The sequence below is a fragment of the Drosophila sechellia genome, chromosome X (assembly GCF_004382195.2).
Source record: "Drosophila sechellia strain sech25 chromosome X, ASM438219v1, whole genome shotgun sequence".
NCBI lineage: Eukaryota > Metazoa > Arthropoda > Insecta > Diptera > Drosophilidae > Drosophila > Drosophila sechellia.
The window spans coordinates 15,801,241-15,823,293 of record NC_045954.1 but is presented as its reverse complement, the minus strand read 5'-3'; the positions used below and the strand labels follow the sequence as shown (position 1 = coordinate 15,823,293).

At 41.5% G+C, this 22,053-nt stretch overlaps 2 protein-coding genes across 12 annotated transcripts; both read right to left on the bottom strand.

Annotated features, from left to right (window-relative positions):
• Positions 1 to 438: 438 nt before the first annotated feature.
• Positions 439 to 20,948, bottom strand: LOC6619987 (protein scalloped). 11 transcript variants are annotated; one of them, XM_032724832.1, is made up of 12 exons: positions 20,183 to 20,948; positions 19,055 to 20,069; positions 5,469 to 5,596; positions 5,071 to 5,209; positions 4,671 to 4,801; positions 3,494 to 4,234; positions 2,061 to 2,101; positions 1,806 to 1,995; positions 1,616 to 1,678; positions 1,373 to 1,545; positions 1,024 to 1,258; positions 439 to 954 (listed from the first exon to the last, which is right to left on the bottom strand). In XM_032724832.1, exons 2-12 carry the CDS (start codon positions 19,086 to 19,088, stop codon positions 841 to 843), a joined length of 1,989 nt encoding a protein of 662 aa, XP_032580723.1. In that variant the 5' UTR covers positions 19,089 to 20,069; positions 20,183 to 20,948; the 3' UTR covers positions 439 to 840. The 11 variants fall into 11 exon arrangements, with proteins under 11 accessions (XP_032580723.1, XP_032580721.1, XP_032580716.1 ...); XM_032724830.1 differs by having other exon boundaries at positions 19,055 to 19,785; XM_032724825.1 differs by lacking the exons at positions 19,055 to 20,069; positions 20,183 to 20,948 and adding exons at positions 10,670 to 11,234; positions 12,443 to 12,853.
• LOC6619986 (serine/threonine-protein phosphatase 2A activator) lies at positions 13,682 to 15,888 on the bottom strand. The gene has a single exon (XM_002044162.2). The coding sequence runs from the start codon at positions 15,413 to 15,415 to the stop codon at positions 14,117 to 14,119; it is 1,299 nt and encodes a 432-aa protein (XP_002044198.2). The 5' UTR covers positions 15,416 to 15,888; the 3' UTR covers positions 13,682 to 14,116.
• Positions 20,949 to 22,053: the final 1,105 nt, after the last annotated feature.

Sequence of the window (22,053 nt, the reverse complement as noted above, 5' to 3'; positions counted from 1 at the left end):
AAGATCCGCCTTGGATTCACCGACCAATGCCGCTTCTTTTTCGCCAATACTGCTGAGATTTAGAGCAGCCGCGGAGCGTCTGTCAGTTTCTGAATATTCATGAGCGGACAACTTCAGGAACTGCTCATAGCCCGCGTTCCCCAGTTGCTTCTGCTGTTCCTGGTCCAGTTCCAGTTCCAGTTCCTGTTCCTGGTCGTGTTCGTGTTGCTCAGCCTCGAATGGTTGTGGTTGCTTGTTGCCGATACATAGATTATACGGTGGCAGGACTGTCACTGTACGGTCCTCATAGGCGGTATGTTGCTGCTGGAGTGTTGGCTCTTGTACGTTGGGAGCAATGCTTGTTTCGGAGTCTAATTGATAACTGGTATTCCCTTGAGACTGTGTATAAATAACCTCCTCCACTTGAAGTGCTGTCAAGGCATCGATATCCGTATGATGTTGCGGTGAGGTGAGTGATTGCTTTATAATTGTGCCGCCAGCAACGGATAGGTTCCTGGTTTTCATATTGCTGTCGCCACATTTTAGTGCGATGGTGTTGCTATTGCTGCTGCCGATGCTGCTGATGTTGCCGATGTTGCTGGCGTTGCTGATGCTGCTGATACTGTTGATACTGCTGATACTGCTGATACTGCTGATGATGTTGCTTCTGGCACTCTTGGTGTTGGATATTGTGTTGGCAATTTCATTACTCGTCTTATTATCGCAATTCTTAGCCGTATTGATGATGCTACTATTATTGTTGATGCTGCTGCTGCTGTTGTTGTTGTCGGTATATTTGTGAACTTGTGTGTTGATGATGGGATTCGCAGACAGGTTGGGTTCTGCTCCATGCAGCTTTTGCTATTCCTTAATTAGACGGTATATGTGGTGGGTAGTGCCGCTGTTCTGGGCCGCCACCTCAAACACATAAGCTATGCACAACAGTGTCTCCTGCGTCTCGCGGGCCCTCATTACCTAAAATAAATTCATATATACGTGTCATTATGCGTATTTCAACCATGATGGGCCCAAGATCAAACTTACTTGCAATATTGTAAAGTTTTCCAGCACACTGTTCATCATATAGCGTTCCGGTAGGTTCTTCAGCTTCTGAATAAAGTTGATCATGTACTCGCACATGGGGGAGCGTTGGATGCGATAGACGTAGCGATTGTTCTCCAGTCGAGAGTACTCGCTTTCCACCTTCTCCACCACCTGCTTGCCAAAGGAGCAAACGATTGTGGAGCACACGAGCACGACATTCTCGTTGCTTTCGTATCTGCGGATGGAACGAGTCGCCATTTAAATCATTTTGTATTTTTGATTGTTTTTCATCAGATCACTCTAACCATATATAATCTAGGATGATCATCCAAATACATCGAATACTTACTGGCTGGTTACGCCATAGAAATCACCCGTTTCGCTGCCGGTTGTTAGATCGGTGTTCAGGTCCGCCCAGCATTTAACTAGGTAAAACGCATTCTGTGGACCCTTTTCGTAGAGATCTTTGAGTCCCCCAGATTTCTCCGGAAACTTGTCGAATATTTGCCGTATATCAACAGTCTGCGTTGGGAAAGAAGAGTAAGTAATACATTGCAGAACTACAATTTATTTGCCATGGAGTAGTACTCACCTCAAGCAATGGATCGGAAAAGGATGGCTTGCCGCCAAGTTGAACGAATAGATGCCGGTGATACTGTGGATATCGCAGATGGGGATTTATTAATAACACATTTTCGTTTGATTGATGGTGCACAGTGCAGCGCACAAGGGGATGGTGGCTTGGTAGCTTTTGGGGGAAGAGGGAGACGGTTCGTACGTACAATTTCATCTCTCTGGATTTCCATGAACGCCGTAAACTCGAGTAGGCGGAATTTGTGCGTGGCAATGGCTCGTCCTTCCCAGGGCAATTGTGAGGGCGGAATTCCAGTTTCGTCCCCGGAAACCGCAGTCGACGTTTTGCCAGCTGGATACGGCGGCTGGGGGAAGGGCTTGATGCTGTAATCATAGAAACTATTGGTCAATGCAAATGCGTTGTATAGCTAGCTCATAAAGTAGACGACGAGATGCCAACTTACTCTTGGGACGTGCTTGGCTGTAGTCCAGGTTGCCAGAATTGCTGTTGGGAAAAGTGCAAATATGCAAGTGATCAAAATCAGTTTCATACTCGTATCGATCGAATGGTTAGGCTAGCTTTGAAACTAAGACCCATCGGTGTCAGTAGATGATGTACAAGAGTGGTTAGACATATGGCGAGAGGTGATTTGTTAATCAACTGTTCACTAACCAACTGATTGTATCACTTAACTAAGGTTACCCAGCGAGTATGTTGTTACATACGATAGTACACACACAGATCTATAGCGAACTTTGAATTTGGTTTTCTTTTTTTCTTTTTTTTTTTTTTTTTTTTGGGGCGAAGCTACTTTTTTTTTTCTTCGCATAGCAAGTCAAAAGCAAGGAGTCTACTTCAAATGAGCAAGCGAGCGCATTGGGGTTTTGGCGTAGCAGTACGACGGGGGCATCTCATTTAGGCCATGATGGGCAATTTTGATGTTCGAGTGGTTTGGCGGGTGATAGGGTTGGGGAGCTCGATGGCATGGCTAGCTAGAGATGAAAACAGGAGGAGGAGAGGAGTGTGACGGTGCTGGGTTGTTTGAGATGAAAAGTGGAGTTCCTCGTCGAGGGCAGCAAGTTGGTTATATACACGGGTGCGATAGATCGAAAATCCCTTCAACAAAGTGTCCAAAAGTATGCTACAGAATATGGCGGCTATGCCATATTCTTCGTTGCGTACTCACGGACACCCAAAAGCCTACGAGGATTCGAAATCTCATTCAAAGAGGTGTCTACGTTAGTGGTCCTAAGATGATACACTTTTAAAGACCTTCCTATGAGGTTTAAAGCCCCTGAAGATGCAAGAGGTCTTTAAAAGTGAGCTTCGTTAATATATTAGTTGAAAACAAACATCTTATTGTAAGGAATCAAACCTCTTTAGATCCGAAATCTCTTGAAACGAGGTGTTCTCAAAAGCGAGCTACTTTAGACTTGGATGATGACATATCATCGAACAGCACAATAATCTAAGACACCTCTTTGAGCGATTTCAAATCTGTTGAGACTGGAGAAGCTGGGTCAGAGGTTCCTTCGGCACATTGATGTTTTTTTTTGTTTTTTGGGGTGAGCACACAAAACAGAAAGCTAAACAAGACAATTGCAAATCCTAAATGAGCATTGCGGATTATGGCAGTGATGATGGTGGTCGGTGGTGGAGCTACAATGATTCTCTTGTGCAGTTGTTTTTTTTCTTTCGATGCAACAGTAGGCGCGCAGTAGCTTGGTAAATGAGTTGCGTGTGTTTCAGTTTCTGCTTTTTGCTATTCGCTTTTTCGGCTTTTCGGTTTTTGTTTTGGATCGCGGTATGACAGCATACGGAGTGATTTGCACAAGGTTGTGGAAATCGAGAGGTGGAAATCGAGAGTTGGTTATAATAACGTTAACGTTAGCTTACGCCAGAATACAACGGCGGATGGGGCAGCGGCGGCGGAGGAGGTGGTGGCGCTGGCGGTGCTGGCGACGCCTCACTAGTGCCGCCGCCAGTACCCAGAGCCACTGGATCGTTGTCCGTATGGTTTGCCCGCTGCTGCTGCTGCTGCTGCTGCTGCTGCAGTTGCTGTTGTTGCTGCTGCTGTTGCTGCTGTAGATGGTATACCGCTGCAACGGCTGCCGCATGCTGGTGATGGTGTGGATGCATATGACTATGCGGTAGGTGCGTCAAATTGGGATGGGAATGGTGGTGGTGGTGGTGGGCGTGGGCTGGGTGGTGGTAGTGGTGCTGTTGCTGCTGCTGTATCTGTTGCTGTTGCTGCTGTCGTGGTGATGCAGAGGACGACGACGTCGACGTGGTAGACGGTATAGCCGGCGGTCCGGGGACCAACGCGGCTGAAGGGACATGGCTGCCTATTGCTGCTGCTGCGGCTGCTGCGGCTGCTGCGCCTGCTGCAGCAGCTGCTGCCGCTGCCGCCGACGAGTGTCTATGGTGGGTGGGGGGTGGTGGGAGACTGAGATTGAGATGCCTTGTGGTGTGGTGGACGCCGCCACCACCACCACCTGCTGCCGATAATGCCGAGGCAGCCAATGCCAGATTGTTGGCCGCTTGGGCGGACACGATTTGCGAACTGGTCATTGTGCTCATGACCTGCAACGCTTGTTCTTTCTCATTTAATAAATGCAAAGACACACCATTGGTTTCCTGCAAAAGAGTTTCAGTTGGTCGGAGGGTGTTCATATACGATATACGATATGGTGTTCACAGTCGGTTTGTGCTTGTGATTGCGATTGGATCGCTGGTGCAGTTTGCTGCAACATTTGCATGCTGTTTATTGCCACTAAGTGCGCATCACATCATCGCATTAACCAAGTTTGAATCGGTTGACCCTTCTGCAGTTTGAACGACCGGGAGTTCCCTATTGCTCGAATTCAATTCTTTGGGGGGATGTTAAGATGAGATGGGTGTTGCGATTTCCATCTGACACATTTGCAGCTCAACTGACAAGTCTTCCTTGCTTTTCATGCTCATCCAACCCAAGGATCTAGCTGTAAAATTCGCTTTCTATGGGCACATATCTAACCCTAGAGCCCTACAATCCCAACTACACTGTTCGTAAAACCCCCCACAGGCCACTCACCACTTTGATTTTCGCCTGGATCTCGCGGAGCTTGCGGCGAGCCAGCACTTGGATGTGCGAACTGACTTGCTTCCTGGTTCTCGTCTTGCCTGTGCGCAGTTTTATATATCGTGCGATTAGCTCGTTGCGACCTGCATTATAAAAGGATCAAGATTAAATGAGTTGAATTAATACATAGCGAATATAGCATTGTTAGTGTTACAGAACCTAGTGAAAAATGGATCTATTATGATGGAAGCACTTTCAAAATAACATTAACAGACTCAAACAGAACAGATAGTTTCCTCTGCAATGCTATAATTCCCAATGGGTTCTAGCTGCTATATGTCAGTATTCGTATGCAGAAGTATGGGTTTCCAACTATTTCTATACATTGGTAATTAGATTCCTTTGCACTTACCGTACATTTTACCCTCGTCGGATAAAATGATTTTTCTACGTCCGCACGGCGGATATATAGATAAAGCCTCTTGAAAGCTCTGCTCGATATCTGGGCTCCATACACCTTCGGCATCAGCGGATGACAAGTCCTTTTCGTCCTGGAATATTTATGAAAAATTTGTTTGCACTCAAGAGATGATAAATAGATTTGCCAGATCTTTGGCGTACAGTGCTATGTTCTTTGTTTACACAACAAGGTACTTTAAGTTTATAGTTCACCATAAACATTGCCAAAAAACTACATTTCTCAATCAGAAACAAGAAAACATTTAATTCGATTATGGGTAAATACTTTGTTCAAAATATTCCAAAATGCAGTTCCTGGACTTGATCTTAATCTTAAGAAAGCAAACTTACATCGCTCATATCACCAACATCCAGGTTTTTGCTATCCACCATGCTGCCATTTGTGTCTGCCGATCCAAGTGCGCCTGGAGGACCGGCATTCACTGGTGTCCACGGTGATGGTATGGTGCCGGGTCCAACTGAAAACATTATGAAAAATTAAATAAAATGTTTACTGTACCTATGATAGAAATGCCAAAGCACACACCTTTGAATGAAAGTGTGATCTTAGAATAAAAAAAAACATCGTATACATGATTGCAATTTGAAATACTATCGGAAATATCCTAGAAGGATCTCGGATCTTTAATGCCAAAATTCAAATAGGAATATTCGCCAACCATCTTGCAAATAATGAATAACTACTCTCAACCTTATGAAACATTTGAAACAATCCAATCAAAAGCGAGATACTTTGTTCATAAATCGGATCGAGGCTTTCGCCACACATTAAAAGTAAGATTTCCCAACTTCTCTGTCCATTGGAAAGGAAACCCATTTGGCGATTGCCTCCGCGCCCACGAGCCAATTAAAATTCTTTTCAAATGAATAGAAACTTAAATAGTTTCAACACACCATTGTTTACATTTTCGTAGTGGATATTTGGAAAGGGTTGAACGGCATTAAGCAGTGCGAATTGGATTCGAACATCCCCGGTGGACGGTGGACTCGATGAAAAATATTTGGCGCAGCTAAGGGATGGTGTATTCGCATAGGGTATTCGATGGTATGCTGTGTTTGTCGAACACCATGTAACAGGTAGAGAGGAAAGACTCAATTATAGGCAAGCCATACTGCAATGGTTTTTCAATTCGAAAAAAAGTATTTTCCAATTGAAAATAGTATTGTAGTGCTGATAAACATTACGCTTGCGTGTGTGCAACACTTTTTGAACAAGGTAATGAGTATTCTAAGAGTCGAGAGACTCCTTTTCTTCGACGATTTTAATTAAATGTTCAACGCTTTAGCATTATTGAAACTCGACTGACAAGAAAACCAATAAGATCTAGCCATAATTGTATATTTTCAAAGGAATCAAAGAATCTACATATATCCCACTGAATTGAGCATCAGATGCCAATCCACTCACCCGATAACTCCTTGAATTCCTCGAGGGAATCTAAATGATTTGAGAAGGGCGCCACTGTAAAGCCGATATCGCTTGGTGATATTCCAAAATAAGCTTCAAAAAACGCCTATGGGCTCTTTTTCGAACACGAACAAAATCTCGCTTCAGTTAAACATATCACTGCTGAGCGTACGAGTCTATATACACATCTATCGAATCATTATAATTTCAATTATTTTGTAATTTATTTTTGTTTTGTGTTCGACTTGCTTCTTCCACACAGCGTGAAAAAAAAAACAATCCCGGACGGCAGCGGCAAAGAAACAAAAACTAAAATGCGTCTGGTTAAGAGAAACGCGCACGTCAAACTGAAATGTGCCGTATAGTTTCCACATATTTCTATTCTTTGTTTTGGCCGGTTCCTTTTCTGCCCCTGGTGTTTCGCCCATATAAACCTATAGGGATGGTTGCTCTAGGCATTCGTGTTCGTGAGGCAGCGGATAGAATGCAGTGTGGCACATACCCTCGCAGCGTACTATTGATAGAATAGAATAGAATGGTAGTAGAAGCCTTCAAATAGCCAGCCTGCAGTGTGGGGCGTCAAGTGAGAGTCTGAGTTCGCAGGGGTATGATATGGTATGGCATGGTGTGGCATGGTATGGTATAGTCTATAGTCTATAGTCTATAGTCTAGCATAGGTAAAGGTGTGCTACGGAACTTCAGACAGGGGGCGAGTCAGCACAATCAAGGATCAGAGGCATGGTATGCTATGGTTATCGTATGATAAGGAATAGAATGTTATAGTGCGAGATATGGCATATAGGGTATAGTAGTTTGTAGTCAGCTATTCAGTTTGGAATAGTAGCTTATAGGTTATGTAATAGTGGAGTAAAAAATGGTATAGTATTGTATAGTTAAACTGCTATAGTAAGTAGAAACAGGGCTTAGTACGGTTCAGTTTAATAAAGTATGATATATATGGGTGTAGTTAATCATAGAATGGTGTTGTAAGGAAGCTTAGCGAACGCAGTTCTCCAGAATCAAGAGCAAGTTCAATCTATCCTAGGCACAATACCAGAAATTCCCGAAACGGAAACGACTGTATGGCTATCAAAAAAGTAGAATGCATATTGCACAGCTTGGAAATGCATGGCGCAGTGCAGGGGTTGTGATCGTTTTAGGGGGTGAATGTGCCATTTTTCATAATCTCGTAAGCACTCCACGCACACTCACACACACACACACACACACACACACACACACACACACACACACAAAAGGACGAAAAGGAGCGCAATGAAACGGACAAAATAGCTGAACCGTGCATTAATATTATCACATGGCATTTCAGAATTTCTGAATTCAAACAGCCAGCGGTTCAGTTCGGGATAATTTCCAATTAGAAAAACTAGAAACAGACTTTCGTACGCTTGAACTCAATTTCCGCCTCGAAAACTCAACACGCAGCTGCTCGTTCAGTTCTGTTCTGTTCTGTTCGGTTTTAATAAGGGAATGTGTGTTCTTTTTCCTGCCTTTTCCATTCCTACCCTTAGAAGCCGCAATTTTGTTGTGCGGCAATTGGAATTTATGGTATGCATTCTGCTTTTTCATTTTCTTTATGTATGCCCCGTCGCATACACATACATAATGTACACACATACATACATATATAAACGAAGAATGTGCCTGGATGGGATGGCAAGGAGCTCGGCGATGACGTACTTAGTACTTAGCGCACTCAGGATCAAAGTTGGGATCCGCAATCCCTATACACAGGCAAAATCATTTTGACCTTAAGCAGATACCATAACAGGTAAAAATGATTGTTCATATCTTTTCAGTGGCAAATAACATAAAAGGACAGCAGTGCAATGCATTATCAAATTATTGACAATATTTTTAGTATAGCACAATCCTTTAATTTTCTCAAAAGGATCACCTTTGGCTACATATACTACAGATCAATGTAGAATTGATTTTTTAGATCTTCAAATTATTCCCAAGTCGATAGGTTTATAGGAAAATAGGGCGACAATTCTAATTCTATAAAGTGTACATATATATATCTAATCAGCATCACAATCTGTAAACTTTAATTATTCACATATGTATTATATAACCTAAACTCCCAAGTATTACATCACTTCATATTAATTCATTGATTATTCATAGGGCATATAGAGTTCGGTGCGCTGCCCTTTCATAAATTCAACCCCTAAAACAGCGCACTCCATTTTCTGCTGCCGAAAATCTTTAGAAGTCAGCACAAACGAATTTGCAACCTGGCAAAGGTTAAAAAGGAATTTCTGTGAGGTGCAACGCCGAAATAATTAATAATACATCTTTTGTCCGCTTAGCTTCTAATGAAATTATGTGAGGCAATGTTAATAATGAACATAAAGAAATAAAGAAACTACGAAATACTTTACTCAGAGCAAGTGTTTAAGAACAGACAGCTAGAAAATGGACAACAAATGTGTGAAGGAAGTGAAAACTATAATGGTTCATTGGATATATTTACGATTTCGAGCGGATATAGGATATTTTAAGCTGAACAGCTTTACGTTTTCCTAAAACCTCTGTAGTAATAAGATCAAATATTGTTGGAAATTTACGTACGTTTAACTTAACATACGAAACTTAAGGCATAAAACCATAATTGAGTAAAGAATTCATAATAAGATGTGTTTTTTTTTTAAATTTATAATTCATCGATATGCTGGAAACACCATTATTGAGTAAGTAACGCAGCAGTCATAAGAACTAAATGGCCCGAGCTTGCTGTTTTTTTTTTAAGTAACTGCGATTAACTTTATCACAATCGGATATGTTTTCGTTGCTCTTAAAGATATTCGCCAATGACTCATGACATACTCATTTCGTAGGCTACTGAAACCCATAGCTGTGATAGCAACTGGTCAAATACCAACGTGAGTAATACATTTTGGCTGTAACTTCTAGAGTATGTGGTGTTCGGCTTATCCAAGCTGACTTCTTCATTGTTTTCACTTCATTTTTATCACTTATCAATGGTTGCGTTGTTTGGAGAAAGGTACGTGCGGGTATTACGATATTATTGTAAATATTTACAGCCCATTTAGAAATTCATTGTGTAGAATGCGATTCAGAAGTACAAGTATTAAGTGAATTAGTTTTGTTTCAAAGTTTTTGTTTAAAACCGAAAAGTTGTGAGTACGGCAAAGGATAGCCACAAGTGTGGGAAATCTTTTTCCGGTTATTTTCAACGATTCCAATAGGATATTCAGCTATTCGATCAATCTTCGTTGCCCACTATTGCCAGTAAAGTAATAAAAATAAAAGTATATGTCCATATGTATCTATTCTTAATGTGTATCTATGTGTATGTGGACAGCAGACAAGTTGATGGCTCTTAAACTGAGGTAATAAATATATCGTAAAACAGCAGATCGCGTGGACATGTCAACATATTTCGCCAAAATCCAGATCGACAAAATCCGTATGTATATGTATGATTTTTTTGATTTTTTTTGTGCTGCGAATTGTCTCCCACACTGCATTTACAAGCATCTGGCCAAAAATATGATTATGCAATGCTGTGCAAAATGAACAACACATGCGAGAAAAGCTCTTTTCGAAATCCGCTCGGTTGGCAAAATATTTTCGAGCTCCCCCCCCCCAACTTATAAGAACCATTGTGTTATCTTAAACCTGACTAATCCATTGAATTATTCATCTTGGCAATCGAAAGTTGGTGGCGGCGGCTTGCCCTCTCTATTCGGATTTAGAACGCTTAGATTTAGATTTGGGTATGTATGTTATGTATGTATGTATGGTGTATGTGTACGATATGTATGAGATATGTGCAGATGGGTGGAGAGTTTACTCTGTAGCGATGGAGAGAAGGTGCCCTGCAGTTCAGGTCTCCGTTTTCGGGTGACTTTCTCAAATGAAAACCCGCCATGCATGTGCATGTGCTTTGCATTGAGAACCCACGAGGAAAGTCACCAAAGAAAAACCAGAGATCGACAAACTTTTGGGCGGTGGATGGGGTATGGTGGGTATGGTGGGTGGGGGTGGAGGTGGAGGTGGAGGTTTATGGCTTAGCGTTTGGATTTACGAGGTGTGTCTTTGTATGACTGGGTGATTTGGATGGGCAACGGACCTGCCTGTTGTTCTGTCTTCTCGGCAACTTCCAACTCGCTGCAGCTCAGGTTGTTCTGCAATTGCAGCAGCCCGGTGCTGCAAGTGCTCGAGCTGGTGATGTTTTTCATGCAGCCAGCTTTTCTTCTTCGAAGATTTCGTTTAGGGTTCGCTATTCACGAGTGTGCCCGCCCGGAGGAATAGGAATACGACTTCGAGTATGGAACGAGTGCGGTACGAGTACGGTGCGTTGTCCACTAGTTCACGGAATTAAAAGAAATCTGTTCGCGCTAGAATTAGACTCTGATGTCACCGTCTTCACCAACAACATCAAACGTTGTCGTCGTCTCCGGCTGGTCAAAGGCAAGGCACTCACTCTTGTTATTATTATTCGCTTGTATCAGTAACTGTTTTTCAGCTTTTCAGCTTTTCAGTTTTTCAGGCTCTGCGCTGGGCGTGTTATTATCTATGTCGTTGATAACACGATGGAGCGGTTTGTTAATTTATATTATACATGTGTACAAGTTATGGCAGCGTCTTTGAGCGGGCCCGTTGGCGGGGGCGGGGGCGTGGGGATATTGTGCTGACTTTCAAACGAAAAACCGAACAAATGAAACCCTTTCGCTTTGGATTATGTGGCTCATTCGATACTTGTTTTTGCACTACTTTACTTTTCGATTCTACGCGTGCACACACACATGCAAACTCGCAATACTTACTCACATCTGCAATAATTCATGAATTGGTTCGGAGTTCTTAGGAAGTGAGAAAGATCTTTTTCGGATTCCGTTAAAGTTAAACAGGCAACACACACACACACACATCTGCATCTTCTCAATCTCACTCTATTCGCGCTCTCCCGCTCTCATCGCTCTCCCGATATATGTACATATATATATATAACTGTGTATATTGTATGAGCAGCTTTGTACAATATCGTCGTGGTCTTTGTGAAAGTGAGAATGTGTCAGTAAGCCTTTCAGTGGAAATAAGGCGCAGCTGCGGCAATAAGATGAAGAAAGAAGAATGGCCACCGGAGAGCCAACTATTGATGGGATAGGTTTGGTTTAGACTTTTTCCTACACTTCGTTAGTTAATGGAGGAGCTCGTAATTGAGATGGGGCTCCTAGGCGATGACGATTCTGATTCTGATTCTAATTACGATTCTGTTTCTGGTGATGAAGAAGACGATGACGATGACGATGGTATCCCGTACATGTGCATTTTCTCATCTGCTTGGGGCCTCAGCAAATAATCTGTTTTTCTGCACAAGTGCAATTCTAATTACATGCATGTGTGTGCACATGTGTGTATTCGCGTTTATGGGTGTGCAAAAGCGTACGCACATGTGTGCAAGCACATGTACATCTGTATTTAGATATGTATTTTTATGAAATTTTGATTTTTTTGATTTCTTTTTCGTTTTTTCTTTTTTTGGTGTGCCACCTAGAGGCATAGGATATTTTGCTTATAAAGCTACACACGTCCATATCTTGGGATGCCCTCCCCTCCCCATACACGCCTACTGTTTATGAGATAGATATAAGAAATAGATAAAACAAAAAGACCAGAGAGAGCGCAAACGAACGAGCGAGCGAGAAGGTGAACCAAAAAAGTAGCCACATCTTAAGATACATTTTCTTTAAATCTTTCCCATACAGATATTACAAACACAAAACAGAACAAAATTAAAAAAAAAAATAAAAACAAAAAAAAAGAAGCAGTAAAAAAACCAGAAGAGGCAGCAGAATATCCAAATGAAAATCGCTTTTAATAATCTTAAAAACCCACGCACACTTTTACAGCCGCTCACGGCTGTACGAAGCAAAAAAAAAAAGGGGGACGAGGCGTCTGCGGCGGTGGCAACGGCGACGGGGGGGCGCACTCACTATACACCACACACAACAACGAGGCAAACGAAACAACGATGACGACAACGAAAAATCGCGGAAACACTGCGAAAAACGCAACGCGCAGAAGCGAGAGAAACTCATCGACTGAATCCAAATTCGAATCAATACAAAGAACGACGCCGACGTCAGCGTCGATAACACACTATAGCTGGTCGGTCGGGTCTGGTTGATGTTGTTGCCGTTGTTGCTGTTGTTGTTTGGCTGGATTCGTGCCGTTGTTGTTGCCTTGCTTGGCCTGGCTAACTCAACTTTAACTCATTCTCTGCAAAATACAGCAAGAGCAGCAGCAGCAGCAGCAGCAACAACAACAATGTGGAGGACTGCCAGCATAACTATAACTGGTGGATCTGGTTGTTTAGTTTCAGTTTCCTAACACAAGTGATGACTACACTGGCCATAACACACACACACACACACACACACACGCGCGCGCGCAGAATACAACCCGATCAAAACCCAGAAAACAGCACTATATCACCTACACAAGTGCATCCCACACACGCACACACGCCCAGAATTGTGGGGCTAGAAGCAGAGCCAGAGCGTGAGAGCGCGAGAGAGAGAGCGACCGAGCGAGCGAGCGAGCGTCGCTCTGCCAGTTTAAAATACAAACACATACGCATACGCACATGCATATACGTACATTGCTCTGCGCTCTCGCGCTCGCTCTCGCTCTCGCAACGGGTGTGACTAATATCCAACGAACTCGAACTACAACTACATGCCGCTGGCGCCTTACCGCACGATTTCGATTTCGCTCACTTTGCAAGCCTTTTGCTTTTGGCTTTCGGGTGCCATAACTCTGGCCACAATTTTGCAACGGAAGTCAGGTCCTTAATCAGATCGATGGATCTGTGTGGTGACTGTGACCTCCAGCTAGCAGACTGAGCGAAGGATCAAGCGATGAAAAAGAGTACCGATATTTGCTTAGGATTTAAGTTTAAGGCGCCTTCATTAATACGCCAATGCCAATTCCACTTAGCACTTTCAAAAACTCTGTTTTCGAGACACAGCAATTACTGTGTAAATACATTTTTCGCCTGATTAATTATAAACGCGTCAATCTGCATGAGATATACACATAGAAAACGTTAGAACAAACTATACAGACAGGCCACTTCAAAAATCCCTAGTGATTTGAATTCGCGGAAAAGGCTATTTTTAAAATAATATAAACGGTTCTATTGCGAAAGCTTGGCACAATTTGACCGCGACTCGATGCAGACGAGAGAGCAACAAGATTTCCGAAATATCGATATCAAGAGTTCGTGTGAAAGCGATATTATTATTTTAAAATCCATAGTTCCAAGTTAGTTTAAACCAAAAACCGATTTGCGCCTGCGTGCAGACAAAAGTTTTGCGTCCCTTTTCCTATTCCAATAAGGTGAATTTGTTAAACATAAATAAAGCACTTTGGCAGGAAATTCGAAACACAAATTAATAAATCAGCTAGTTGGGATAACGTAAATATAAAATTCAAAAGTGCAGACCAATTTCCATGCAGTTAGCTTCCTCAGAAATTCACATATATTAATTGGATTGACATTTTAGTGACCTTAGTTGGCGAACGAAGTGAGTGAATCACGTCCTTTAACTTCGCGATCCGGGAAAAACATCTCGGAGTTTGGATCGTTCTCATCGACCAACTGTCGCATCATCCAGAGCCGCTCCTCCTCGCTATCCTCCGATTTGTTTTGAATCTTGGATCCCTGGAAGCCGAGAAAGGATTCCGGCTCCATGCTGACATATCTGCTGACCGGTGGCGATAGCTCCCATCGATTTTGCCCATGTTTCTGCTCGAGCTCATCCTCGTTATCCTTCTCATCCAGCATTAAGTGGGTGCCCAAGTATGCCCGTTGCAGAGGAATGATCGGTACAACCGCTTCGAAGGACATCAGTTCGCAGAAGATGGCTTGCTCTACGGTTCCGAACGAGGAGAGCACATGGTCGACGTAGTTGCGGTTCAATCCCCTGTAGACCTGCGGCCACGTGGGTATCGATAGGATGCTCCACAGCTGCAGGGCCACGCGGCTCAATGGACCTCTGCGTGTCTTCTGCAGGTGGTCAATGATTTCCAGCATCATGTAGTCCTGCCGATAACTGTCCATTATCTTCCCCTGCTCACACTGCATCGGCGAGAAGGGAGAATTCAGCGATAACTGGGCCGCACCCCACAGATACGGCAGAAAGTAGTAGTCTTCGATGGTGCACGCCGGATCCTTGGCAATGGTCAGTCCATAGGTGCTGATCAGGCGCCTTACCACATTCACATAGCGATTGAAGAGCATCAGTGCAGCGGCCACCGTATCCTTGGCCAGCAGGATACCGGCGCGAAATAGCCCGCAGAGAAAGAAGAGGAACATCAACTCGTTGGCGGGTCCAAAATCCAGGGTGTTCGCATTCCCAAAAGATCGACGAAGGTACTGTCCCAGTTCGTTGATGTGCTTGCAGTTCACATTGATGGCCTCGTCCAGTTTGCTGAACACATGCTGGTACATCTGCCGCATCCAAGTGCGATAGGCCTTGCTTCTGACCTGGCCGAACGGTAACGCCAGATTCGAGTCCTCCATCTTCGGTGTATGCTCCACGATCAGCTGCTCCAGTCCATCGAATATCTCGCCCAATCGACGCATCTGCTCCGTCACCGGAAAGGCCTGCGTCAAACGATGGCCCTGGATGGCCTTGCTGGTGTTGCTAATGTAGGCAATGATATCGTAATAGGCCTGCGAGCGAACCCAGCGGTCCAGATCCTCCAGGCTGCGAACCTGCTTCACTGGCCCGTTCTGCATGAACGCCGATGCCCGGAGTAATTGGACGGTGGGATCGGTCACATCGTAGCCCAGTTTGGTGCTCATTATGGCTTCAAATCGATGACTTTTTGTGTATTTTCGTGTCGAAAAAAAATGAACGTATATGGGTTGAATGCTTTCGAATCAATCGCCAGAACCTACTGTAATCAAACAAGTGCTTGATAACCATTTCCTCTATAATTGTCAGCAATCGTTTGTTTGGGTATCTATCAGATATCTCTGCTATATGTAGGTAACCGCTTTTAGTTAACCGATTTGCTATTATCACACCCTATATGCTATTATCGAATTATAATTGCAATCTCATTTGTATTTGTTATGATGACATAACATATATTTAACCAATTTGCTTTTATCACATTTTTACGCTATAGAAAAAATTAAATCGAATGCGAAGTTTCATTTTAATTACTTACTTATATAAAACACAGTTTTCAATTTTAAGTGACCATATTGTTTCTCCATAAACGTACATAAACAAACTATTTTTGGGACAAATGTTTAATGAATTCGCTAAACTTGATGGTTACCTATTAATAGTTTATGTTTTATCCGATTTTCTTCTAAATTGCATTCAATTTAGGGAATAATCATAACAAACCTGCCAAACCAAAAGTCTACACTTCTTGTGAATTATTTAAAACAACATCTTTTTAGCATATTTATATTATAAATATATACAGTTTGTCAAGAAACTGCTTACACACTGTGTAATAAGTTGAATATTTTAGTTTCTTGACATACTGTATTTATATTTCAGGCAAAGCCGCATTCTCCCATTCGAAAATAATCAGTTTCCATTGAAACAGGCTTACAGCTGTAATATATATTGCATATATGTACTATTAGCTTAGTTTTCTTGATATTTTCCAGTAACAAATGTAATGAAAAGGTGAAAAATAAAAGCGCCAAATGGTACATTACATACGTCAGATGGGCAGGCAGAAAACTGAAAGATCGTAATACAAAAACTATAGTTCGACTTTTAGAAACCAAATATTTTGTAAATGTGCTGTATTTGCCATTTAAAAGACACTGTTTTTTTTTAAGTGTAGGCATGAACACCTCTAAGTTCAAGTGAATACATTTTGATAGGTGTGCAATCCACATACATATACCATAAATACCGTAGGCGTATTGCCGAACTTGAACCACCTTCCGATACAGCTTAGTTTTAGAACACAGCATGTGTCACGTTCCGCAGACATGACAAAACGATCATTTTCAATTGTACGCGATTTACCTTTTCCATATTGGCATACAGTACAAACCGTTAAATGCCACATAACTCGCTTGGTTGTACGTCATTAAAAAAATGTACAAACTTTTCCATAGTTATACACACTATCCCCAACTCGACTTCTTCCAGATAATAATGCAATTCAAATAGAATCCTAATACAATATTTGACTTAATGTTCCTGAACCTGAACCTGAGAGCACTGGAAATGAGCATCTTTAGAATAGTTTCTAAAACGGGAGCAATTAGGAACGTTCCATTTCAGAATTATATAAATAAGGTCTTCGTTCCTCGTCATCACTGAGAAAAATAAAATCAAGCTGCACACAAAATTTTAGTTTCTCAAAGAAAGCACTTGACTTCCGTTTTTTTTGGAGTGTGTGGTCTGAAAACTTCAGATGAACCTTATGAAATCTGGTCACATTGAAGAGATGCCACTTGTTTCTCTGTTCATTCCCAGTTCATTTTCAAGTGGATTATGGCCATGGGAAGAAATCAAGACTCAGTCAGTTGAAAAGCCAGTCGATTGTGAACTTCTCGTCTGTATCCTTTGCAAGGATTCCACAAATTGGCCTGTCTCGACATGACTCTGGCCAGTTATTCACCGTTCGCCGCATGGACACACATGCACATATATGTATATATCGCATATATTTACCCCGAATGCGAGTTTCAAGCAGATCTTTGGTCCCCGGTAAGCGAACCATTTGTCTGTGTAAAAGAAATTCTTTGTGCCATACCAACGAAGATACGAGATACAACAGGAACGGCAACGGCTGAGAAGAATCGACGGACCGGGAACCAAAATAAATGCGCAATGCATACATGGAGCGCACAGCGGAGCGAGACGGCACTACAACGTGACATTCCTTAAATTTTTGTTTGTGTTCAGGGAACATTAAAAAATATTTTTATCTTGTGCAAAACCATGAGGAACCAACTTCTGATGGGAAGAATCCTTTTTTTCCAACTTGCTGCTGCTTGTGTCGCTTTGACGTTGCCGACGCTGCCGGTGCTGCTTGCTTTTCGCTTCTTCCGTCGTCTGCTTTTGTCGCTTTCAAGGGAAGCCGAAGCGAACCAAGCCGAATCCACCGAACTTTCTATGGAAGATATGGCAACAAGAAGACGCACAGTGTCCCGCTGGAATGTTTCGAAACTGAAAATACCTCTAGCGAGAAATGTGCCTACGAAATTGATAAAACCCCTTCTACTCACAGCCACATCATGGTCATCCATCCTCATTGGAAAAAAGCTAGCACGAGATTTTTATCGCGGAAAAGCAATGTGTTGTACGATTTCTGCTCTGATATTGTTATTTTCGATTATCAGATGAATTAATTTAGCATCAGAAACTGTGCTGGGGAATATGATCGAGCTAAATGTTATGTTTCAGCTAGCAACTATAGTTTTTGGGACTCCATTTTTAAATAGGCGGACAAACTTACGGACATGTCGATTTGATTCTTGACCCTTCTAGTTCTAGAACCTTGCATTCTGTTTCAATATAAAAGGTACTTGTGGCGTAGTTATGTTCTTCTGGAATCCAATTTTTAAATATGCGGACACACATACGGACAAATTAACTTGATTCGTAAAAAGCGCGAAACTAAAAGCAATATGTCTAGCCTTTTATATTCTATATTATTAGAATTTGTTTATTTCTATATTATTTCCAAAAATATGACATGTTTGTGAAACAAAATTCCCAAATTGGCGGACAAACATACGGACAGATCGAGTTGATCCTGTGAACTGAGCGACTTTTCCCATTTTATTGGTGTTTTATCAATGTATTTAACTTATGTATTGCTACTTTACGTTGCATATTAGGCAATCTACTTGAATATGTGTGTAAATATAATCTTAACAAATCCCAATAGAATTTAATTAAGACTTCTTTTATGTTTTTCCAGCGGAAAGAGACGATTTACCACCGACGCAATCCTGCTATGGCAATTTTCTAATCACTTAAAAAATCTTGTTATTTTAAGATTTGGAGAGGCACATAAAATGGGATTGTTTGTAGTGGCTAACTAGCTATTTGTTTAAAGATCTTTCGTCTTCAAGATTATTGCTTCTTATTTTATCGCAAAATTTTCAAATTTGTTTCCTCTAATCGCACTGTAAAAAGTAACATTAATCCCTCAATTATAGTATTAGTCAACATTTTTTCCACCTAATAGAACTTTTTTTGTTTTTCTCAGCATTCAAAAATTTTGTAAATAGTTGAATATTTCGTCATATTTCTAATTCTATGGCTACGACATTAAATACACTTTCATCATTTGCTTCTAAGAATTAAAATTGAAGATTATTTGAAAATTACAAATGCACAATAAATTGTAATTCTTCAAAATGAACGGGGCAAATTCAACTTTCGTTTGTGTAAGTTGCCGTCGGTAAATTCTAAATATTATCATCATACCTAATCGTAGTCTTACTTACTTTTGTACAGAAACTTCGAGTAATCACAATCCATATCGCATTGGTGTGAAGCTCCAGGATTAGATGCTACTTAGTGCGGTCGCTACGATTGGCTGGGATATGGTCTAGATGTGCGGGAAACCGAAAGCTGGAGGAGATCTCTATCTCTGGATGGAGTGCTGTGCGGATTTCGGGTATTCACAGCACCTTCTTCGGCGAACTTTTCGGATCGAGGAAGTAAACCCAAGTGCGGATGTTTATCAGTGAAAAGCGATCCATTTTCAGGACTTAACCGCACTGCACATTTTCCAACGTCGCGACTTCGATGATATTGTGCGGATTATACGGATTATGTTTATCTTTCGCGATTTACATGACCAATTGTGACATGAGCCCGGCTTTTTTGTTTTAATTTGCATTTATTTACTCGTCGCATATGTTTCTGTTTCTGTATCGGATCGCAATTGGTCGTTCATTGGCTGGCATTACTGAAACTTAAATCCACTTCCAAATAAGTGTATCGTGCGTTTTTTTGTTGTTTTTCCCCTGCAGGCTGAATTATTGTTCTTTTCGGGTTTACTTTCTGGTATTTACACAGTGGTAATGGGAGTCGAGTTTGCACTTGGCCGGTGTTTACCGAATCTAGTCGCTCGAGTCGATTGTTCGGCGGAATCGGAATTGGCTACCATATCTTTGATTTAAAGGCGGTAGTTAGGTTGTTCTGATATCAGACTGATTCCTTAATAAATGCACTGCAAAAAAAAGGCAACGTAATTATAATAGTAAAGGGCGGTGAACAATGGGCTCGGTAGCTTGGTTACTATTTATTTATTTGTATTTATACGTTTCTTCTTTTTTTTTTTTGCTGGCCCAACTCGCTTCAGTAGTTTTCCCGAAGACGATGTAAGGGTGTTTTTTGTGATCATTTATTTTTTTATTTATTTTTTTTTTGAATGGGGTGCAACAGTTGTGCTGCAATCAGCACAAATAAATCTTTGCGGGTGATTCATAAGCTGTCAAATAAACGCATACAGCACTGCACAGCACAGCAAAAAAAAGTTGAAAAAAAAGAAATAAAACAAAATAAAAACACGATGTAGAACAAAATATTGGTATTGGGCAGAATGGCCGAAAAGCGCTCCGAATTACCTGCGCATTAACAATAACGGCGCGAATCGGATAGGGATACTATCCAATCCAACACTATCCAATCCCAATCCACTCCACTCTCTATATGTAAACTTGGCACACACGAACGCAAATTTACACTGGCATACATGAAATGCAATTATTATTTTTTTGTTTCCACGGTCTGTTTCAGATCCGGTTGCAGCTTATGCGAAGCTAATTAAACTAAAACTATAACTACAACTTTGTTTACACAACACACCGCTGGCCGAATGCAACGTCGAATTGTGCTAAAGCGAACCCATTATTTAAGATTTCATTAAGACCGCGACGTTTTTTTTACTCCTCCAGGGCACATCATCTTGATGTTGATGGTTTTTCTCAAACTTTGCGCTTATTTTTACCGGCACACGGCGCAATCTGTTTGGCTTTGGACTGGGTACGAACTTGTACTTGTACGGTACACCGATAGAACAACATATCCGACGGATAGCGACGAACGAACGGAACGGGATGGATTGGCGGATGGCGGATGGCGGATGGTGGATGCGGATGTGGATGGAAATTCGGTGCGAGAAAAAAAAACCGCAATTCGATTATATCTTCTGGCTGGCGTTTGTTTTAATTTTAACTAATGTTAACTAGCTCTCGCAATCGAAATAACACAGACAGACGCAAGCGATGGCATAAACAGAACTACCAATAAGAAATTATCTCAAAATGTATTTCAGGCAAAAAGTAAAACAGTAAAAGCTCTTCTCATTGAGCATTCGCATTCGCACTCGGCTGCTTCCATCCAAAAATTTTTCGAAACTGAAAGCAGAAATATATTTTTCTGGCCATTCCAATTCGACTCGAAACTCTCTCGCTCTCTTCGTCGCTCTCTTTGTGCGCTGTTCCAATCGGAAGCAATTGTGGAACCCAAGAGAGCGTTAATTCTAAGATTTTCTCTTTCAGTTTCATACATTTTTATGTTTTCTCTTCCCTTAAATTATGTTAAAAGCTTAAACACCAAAGCTTTACTTTATTTGTACAGCTGATTCAATGAAGTTGGATTGCCGCCTTTTTCAAACTCCACTAAAAATACTTATTTTTGCATATTTGATTACGATATCTGTTGTTTACAATATATTTAAATTTTTTGTCCAATTAGCGGAAGTTATTTTTAATTTTAGTGCACTTTTTTATATGCTTTTAATTTAACTTTTAAATCAGACTGCGTCCCTGTTCGGATTACGGTCACACCGGAACAAAAACATAAACAGTCCTTTGAATGCATTCCACTGTGCAGTCAAAAGTAATAAATATAAACATCAAACTATCGCTTAAGCAATGTATCAAATGAGTTTATAAGTTCTTTACATTTTAGTTTATTCTCTTTTAATGGCTCTAAGTGAATATTAAATCCGTGTTTTGGTAGCTCTTTGGTTGGATTGAATAGCCAGCAGTAACTTAAAACAAAAATAAGGAAAGTAATTGAGAGGCTTGGAGGGAAGAACAGCGCATATGCGAGAGTGGTCGAGTGAATGTTTACAGCGCATGAATTAACTTTCGGTGGTTTATCTGAGTACCTCTAGCCCCATGACTAATGCTCAAAGATGGGCTGACTTGGGTGTAATCACTCTCCTCTACAGGTTTATTATCAAACACGGTGCAGTGTTGCAGTTAACTGCTTTGCATTAAAGCCCAATATAGGCAAGAGCGTTGGAAAGCTCGTCTTTTCCAGCACTGAGTGCATTGAACCTCTAGTCTATTTGATAGGTGAACCAAACTGGTTATATTCTAGCCGGTGATAAGGGGTTTTCAGCTCTGCACAAATCATATGACCTTTATATATTTTTATAGAAAAAAAATTTATATATGTCCAAAACGGTCAAAGAGGGATTTTTAAA